Source organism: Eptatretus burgeri, chromosome 18 (genome assembly GCF_056783735.1).
Source record: "Eptatretus burgeri isolate ZD-2024b chromosome 18, Ebu_testis_v1, whole genome shotgun sequence".
Taxonomy (NCBI): domain Eukaryota; kingdom Metazoa; phylum Chordata; class Myxini; order Myxiniformes; family Myxinidae; genus Eptatretus; species Eptatretus burgeri.
Window position 1 is genome coordinate 31,311,001 of NC_140978.1, and position 7,500 is coordinate 31,318,500.

At 41.9% G+C, this 7,500-nt stretch overlaps 1 protein-coding gene across 4 annotated transcripts in view; it reads left to right on the plus strand.

Annotated features, from left to right (window-relative positions):
- LOC147008821 (IQ motif and SEC7 domain-containing protein 1-like) overlaps window positions 1-7,500 on the plus strand; it is a 634,685-nt gene that overhangs the window by 387,849 nt on the left and 239,336 nt on the right. The window contains exon 1 of one of the 4 annotated variants that reach the window (XM_085863867.1): window positions 7,387-7,500. This exon is cut by the window's right edge and continues 1 nt beyond it. The exons of the other annotated variants lie outside the window; for them this stretch is intronic. Within the exon in view, the coding sequence (XP_085719993.1) occupies window positions 7,404-7,500 (97 nt within the window). The 5' untranslated portion in view covers window positions 7,387-7,403. Of the gene's footprint in view, window positions 1-7,386 lie in introns of those variants that run through there. 4 annotated transcript variants of the gene reach the window in all.

Consider the following 7,500-nt stretch of genomic DNA (forward strand, 5'->3'; position numbering starts at 1 on the left):
ACCACCCTCTCTGCTATCCACTTGACCTCCAAGCTTTGTGTCATCTGCAAATTTGAAAAGCTTACTCTTCACCCCACTATCCAAATCATTGATGTAAATAATGAATCGTAATGGTCCAAAGATGTAAATAATGAATCGTAATGGTCCGAGTACTGATCCCTGAGGTACCCCACAACATACATCCTCCCAGCAAGACATCCTTGCCCTCACAGACACTCTTTGCTTCCTTCCACTAAGCCAGTTTGCAATCCAATTAACTACCTAACCAGCCACTCCACAAGCATTCACTTTGGCTAACAACCTCCGATGTCTGGGTGTGCGCTGCCGCTCGCCACGTCGCCACAGGGCGAATCCCCCTTAAGGGGCTGTCACACCTTGACGATTTAGCCAGCGTATGCCGATTTATGAAAAATTTGTCTAAAACGCTGGCACACGTTGAATACGTTGTGGGTACGTTATGTGTACCTTAGGTGCACGCTGAAAAACACTACCATAGGTCGTATTGCACTGGTTTAAAACGTTGTACTTTTTGGTTGTCCAAAAAATTTTGCATGCTTGAAATTTTACGACTTACTCGGCGTTTGGCTCACACGTTCCGCTACGCTGGCCATAAGTTGTAGGCACGTTATGCGATCGTTGACACACCTGAATTGTATGTTACTCATAAGTAGAAACACGTAGAGGTAACATTTGCGTACCCGAAACTTATTTCTAATCTATGAGTAACGTTTTGTAAGCACGCTACACGAACGTTGTTCACACTTCGCAACACGCTACTTGAAAGTTCCTCATACGTCGAAACGCATCAAAGTAATGTTTAGGGTTCCCGTGACTTATTTATAACGTATGAATAACGTGCTTGGGAATTATTACGCTATGCATCCGCGAGACTATCATTGGGCATAGATTGTGGATGACTAAAACACGATAAACAATCGTTGGTATAACTTATCTATAAGTTATCGAAGCAGTCTGTCTTCTTAACGAGTACATTTTGCATTTGTCAAAGTCGTTTTTCATTCTTTAAAAAGTAAAACAAAGAAATATTTCATCGTGGGAATGAGGAAAAAAAATTAGCCGAAAAGAACATCGAACAATGGTGCAAAGTAGTCTCCTATTCGTGGACGATGAGGATCCATCATCACCCACACCCTCCCCATCACGCTCACATACTACTACTAACATAGACATACTACTACTACCAATGCTACTACTACAACAACTACTACTACTACTACTACTGTCATGCACACCAACTACTACTAATAGTATTACTACTAGACTACTACGACTGATACTACTGGCATTGACATCTACTCAACTTGGAGTCTGAAACAATGATGGGTTCCTCTTGTGAAGCCCATTTGTATATACCAATTCCCCTTAACGCTGCCAATACGCCATTACACGGTAAATGTAAGTTAGAAACACGTTCAGCAAGTGCTGTGGTCGTCCGGAAGACGTCAATCTAATTCGTTTACATACGACAATGTGCGTTTTAGATACGTTACAAATAGGTTCAAAGCATGCTACACATAGGTAAAACGTACGTTACTCATAGGTTCATAGCACGCTAGTCATTGGTTCAAGGCAAGTTACAAATAGGTTCAATGCGCGTTACTCATAGGTTTCAAGCACGTTAAACATAGGTTCAGAGCACGCTACTCATAGGTTCAAAGGACATTACCCATTGGTTGAAAATTAGGTTGCGGGTATGTTAAATATTACCTTGACGTGTTTCGACTTATGAGTAACCTACAAGTAACGTGTCTCCGTCGTGTGTAAACGATCGCGGAGCGTGCCAGGAACATATGACAACGCATGCAGAACGTGTTGGCCATACGCCGAGTACGTCGTAAAATTTTCAGCATGCTTGAAATTTCACGACGTATTACACGTACCACGTAATATGACAGCGTACTTCATTGTTTTCCAGCCTACTCTTAACGTATACACAACTTACCTATACCGTATTTGACGTGCGCCTAGCTTTTTAGACACATTTTTCGTAGGCCGGCATACGCTGGCAAAATCGTGAAGGTGTGACTGCGATGTTGACACTTCAAATTCTCAGGCGGTTATGATTTAAATTGGTGTCCGGCAGGTTCTTAACAGGCTACGCCACGAGTTCGCTGGCGATACGTGCAGCGCGCTATGCGTAAGTTAAACTATCGTTGGGCAAAGGTTGTGAATGCCGACAACAGGCTAAGCATTCGTTGGTAAAAGTTATCAATAACACAAGGAAACGTCTGTGCCCGTTACTAATATGTTATGCATACGACCAACACGTTATGAATACGCCCAAAACTTAAAAAAAACCTCAAAATTTCAGCGTACGCCAACGTTTTACATACATTTTTATACGTTGCCATTGCTGGCTAAAACGTCAAGGTGTGACAGAGCCCTTACCTGCGGCTAATATTTTAAACCACCCATTAGCCACTGTGGCTAATCCATGTTTTTGTGTTTTTTTTTTTCCAGTTTGAGACGAATTTTGGGTGATTTTAGCACAGAATTCAACCTTCGTTGAGAAGGCCGCCATTTTGTATGTTTTGTTTACGGGAATCACACGTGATTTCGTACAAGCTTACATATATATTAACTTTAGTAGTTTTAAACTAGTTTCTAGTAAAAAAAAAATCGACCGAAATTACGCTTGATTCCCATGATTCTCGTCTCAATTTTATTTTTATTTTTTATTTTTATTTTTTCCGGAATGATTCTGCGCTACTCGGCGCGACATGCTTCGTTGGGTCAGTGGTTGCCAGGTGAGTTTTGACACAATAAGTAGTAGTACCTGTAGTAGGACGAGTTTGTTTGGATAAGACAGTTTGTTTGGATGAGTGAGTTTGATGGGTGACTTTGGTTGGTTGGATGAGTGAAGTTGATGGGTGAGATTGGTTGTATGAGTGAGTTTGATGTGTGACATTGGTTGGAGGTGTGAGTCTGATGTGTGAGATTGTTTGGATGAGTGAGTTTGATGTGTGAGATTGGTTGGATGAGTGAGTTTGATGTGTGAGATTGGTTGGATGAGTGAGTTTGACTGGCATGAGGTTGGTCCAATCCTGGTCCACAACCACCCCCATCCCCCACTACCACCTACTAAAGGCACAATGACCATACCCCCCCCCCCAACACACACACACACACACACACAATCACCACCTCCGCTGATGGTCGTTCATTCAACCAATCTCACACGTCAAACTCACTCATCCAACCAATCTGAACAATCCAACTCACTCATCCAACCAACCTCACCCATCAAACTCACACATCCGCCTTAAAATTAACTTATTATTTCATATTGCTAAAAAAAAAAAAAAAAATTGAATGAAATATGTGGCTATTTCCTTTCTCCTGTGGCTATTTCCTTTCTCCTGTGGCTAATCATTCTAAACCTGGATTAGCCACAGTGGCTAATTCATTTTAAAAGCCAGAGCACACCGAGGATGTGGTACCTTATCAAATGCCTTCTTAAAGTCTAGATATACTATCTCCACTGCCTTTCCATCATCCCCTCAATCAGACACTGCTTCATAGAACTCAAAAAGATTTGTTAGACAGGAATTACTTTTGGTAAACCCATGCTGGCTACCTTTAATTTGTTTGTATTTATATAAATGGTTCCTCATCTGGTCCCTAATTAATATCTCCAACACCTTCCCCACAACTGAAGTAAAACAAACAGGTCTATAGTTTCCCAATTCTTCTCTGGATCCTTTCTTAAATAATGGTGTTACATTTGCTCCTCCCCAATCCTCCGGTACCTGTCCTGACTCCAGGGAACTATTGAAAATATCCGTTAACAACTCACTTACCTGCTCAGCCACCTCCATCAATACTCTCCAGTGCATATTATCTGAACCCGGAGCCTTATCTTCTCTTAGATTACCTTGCTCTTCCTTTACTTCCTCCATTTCAACCTGAATCTTCTGTAAAAGCCCTTCCTCACCTCCTTGACAGATACTCTCAGCTATTGGCAATTCTCCTGACTGTTCTTGTGTAAAAGTTGAAGGAAAATACCTGTTTAATAAGCCTGCCATCTCACTTCATCACAAACCTCTCTCACTGTGCTATTCCTCAATGGGCCCACACTGGTCCTAACCTGTTCTTTTCCCTGATATACTTAAAGAAAGCCTTGCTATTATGTTTAATACTCTTAGTCATGTCCTTCTCATACTCTCTTTTGGCTTGCTGAGTTATTTTCTTCACTTGCCTCTGTTCACTTCGATAGTGATACAAATCTAGCTCCAGTCCTGTTATATTAAATCTAATAAATGCCTTCTGCTTCTCCTTAATATCGTTCCTTATTTCACTGCTCAACCATCCTGGACTCTTTCTACTTCTAGTTTTACACCTCATTGGAATGTACTTTCTCTGCACTCTACACATTTGGTCCTTGAAGGTTTCCCATTTCTCTGATGCTGATTGTCCTGTTGTTTGAGTCTCCCAATCTACATCACCCAATTCTCTCCTCATAACCTCAAAGTCTGCCTTCCTGAAATCTAATGGCCATACTCTACTATCCTGAACTCTAATCCTCAACAGAATCTTTGCACACACAATGTTATGGTCACTTGCTCCTAAATGCTCCCTGAACTTCACGTACTCCACCATATTGGGATCGTTACTTAAAAGGAGGTCTCACACTGCACTCCCCCTCGTGGGCTTATCTCCAAACTGGGTTAAAAAGCAATCCTGGACTAAAACTAGGAAATCCTCATCTGCTCTGCCATTTCCCTGTTCCTGGACCCAATCTATCCCTGGCAAGTTAAAATCCCCCATAATCAATACTCTTCCCTTACCACATGCCCTTTTGAATTCTTCATGTACTCCTCCTTCCTCCTCTTCCTTCACACCCACAGCCTTATAAAAGCATCCTACCAGCATCTTACTGTTTTGGCAATCTCTAATCTCGACCCATGCAGAATCCTCTCCAATAATTCCCTCCTTAATGTCTGATGGCTCTGCCAAGTTGCAGACACCTTCAGAGTTATCATATTCACAATCACTCTGCCCTCCCTATAAGTTTTCCCTTCATTACAAAATGAACAAAGCAACAGTTAAAAGGATGCCGATAGGGTTCCAGGCCTTGTGCAGATAGGCCTCAGCAACTGAGGCAGCAGTCAGTTGACTTATACACCACCCAAATAACTACGTGGCATTCTCTCAAGCAGGGGCTTCAACCCATGTTATTATATCTTTCCCGCATCTCTCATGGGATTGTGAGTTGGACAAGAGACTGTGATGGGCCATGATCTGCTCATGGTTACATATCTTTTCTGCATATCTCGCAGGATTGTGAATTGGACAGGCGACTCTGATGGGCCATGACTATCTAACGTGATACAACTTTTTTCATGAACAGATTCACAAATTGGCTGAGGATCCAGCTTGGCTGAAATCCCTGCAAACCCAAGGTTGGCTGAAGTGAAAGTACCTGACTTGGTGCTCTCATTTGTATTCTGTAACGACATATTAAATTTGGCTATTTTATTCAAACCTTTGAGGTTTAGCAAGATCACATTCACTTTTGGTACAATTAGAGAAATGTAGCAAAGTTTGTGTCAGAAAATGCCGACCAACCAAGAATGGTTATTGTAGAGTAGTATGCAAACTGTACGTTGTAATTACAGACCCATGAACCGCAACAAATGGCTGGATCAGAAAATGATCTATGAAACCAGTCCACCAAGGAAGGCTTGATAAAGACAGTTTTTACAACTCCAACATCCCACACTCAATAATAAGCCATTATGGTAACACGTTATAAGTATGCTGATCCAGGAAGGTGCATCCAACTGAATACCTAATGAACCATTAATTTTCATTGCATGGTGTGACTGGGTGTGTTAGGGTTTCTTCCAAACAATACCAAGGATTGCTACGATTCCATAGCTGTATGAGAGATGAAACAAACAAAAAAATGGAAAACAGCTCAAGTGGGGGGGAGGAGAGGTGGGGGGAGGGGATGGGTGTGGGTGAAAGTTCTGAGACTTTGGCTGCAGGAACAGAATGGTTGTCACACATTATTGTGCTGCACACTTGGAAGGAGGAAATATTTCTTTTCCCCACAATGCAAGGAATTTTAGCAGTTTTTTGTGCTTGAGATGGAATTACTCTTCTGCGACATTACAATTGCATCTTCGAATGAGGATTGAGGGGAACAGATGTCCAGCTGTTTCTTTAAATACCATTGGTTTATTCAGGTAGTTGTAAGGAGGTAGGGGAATTTATACAATATTTAACGCTTAATAATTAAACCGAAGATAATACAATTATTAGAGCAATTCGAAAGAGTTAGAGCAATTAATAAGCTACAAAATGCAGAAACAGCAGCAAGAGAAATAATAGGAGTAATTTCAGATTATATGGAAGTATTTTCCCATCCTCTCTCTCTTGATGTCAATTCCACTCCGTGTTGATGATGGCCAGTGAGGCAGAAACACATCTGTGGATTGATTCCTTTTTCGAAAAGGTGGAGTGTCTTTGCAAAAATAAAAATAAAAATTAAAAAAAGGTTTTTAAAACATTAAGGCTGATTTGCACTATGGGTAGTAGCGTCGCAACTGATACTGCTTTAAGCATGGATGGCGACCACCCAATTATCATGACCTCCGTAACACACTGGAGTTAATTAATGAACTCCAACGAATATCTGAACTTTGATGGAAATTTCCATGACGTGAGGCCGAGCAGATTACATCACCTCCTTCATCAAACGCAGTGTAAAACCCCGACAATTATAATTAGGTAATTACCCATTTTGTTCCTCCAGGCGAAAAACCGTCAGGGCGTCAGAATGGCGAGAGGCCAATGTGCACAAAGCCTTAAGAAATAATGTATGTGACAAAACACCCGGCATCTGGGACGGAAAAGATACAATTATTAGACAAATATCTTCATAAAACAAATAAACTATGACTTCTTGGTGCCAAACACAGTCAACTATTCGCTCAGAAAAGCAGGCCAAAGGATAGAATATCCAGGACAGGATATATCTTGCAGGCGATGGTGAAAACAAGGCAGGCATGCCAATGTCACAGGTGGGCAGAGCATCTGCTGGATGCTACAAGCATTCAGAATTACAAGAAGTAAGCTCCAGATCAAGATACACATTGGATGGATGAGAGCACCCAAGAGGTAAGAGGCAACGAAAAGGTGCTTTTATTGGTGTCTCACATGCTTCCACCATAAGTGGAGGAAGCGATGTGAGTGGTGTGGGCCACACATGATGGATGCAAACTGATGAGGTCACCTCTTGGTGTAGAGCCTGTCCCCTGATAATGAATAATAGCTGCTGAAGACAAGAGAGATTCCTCAGATGGGCTGTGACCCAGATTCCACTCATCCTCCCACCCCCCAGGCTTTTAAAGGTGTGAGGATGGGAGTGTTTCAATATGTGGGTGGAGTATGTCAGAACCATCTTCCGTCATGGAGGGGGATGTCATCACCCATCGGCCACCCCATCACTGGCGACCTTGGGCCATACTGCAT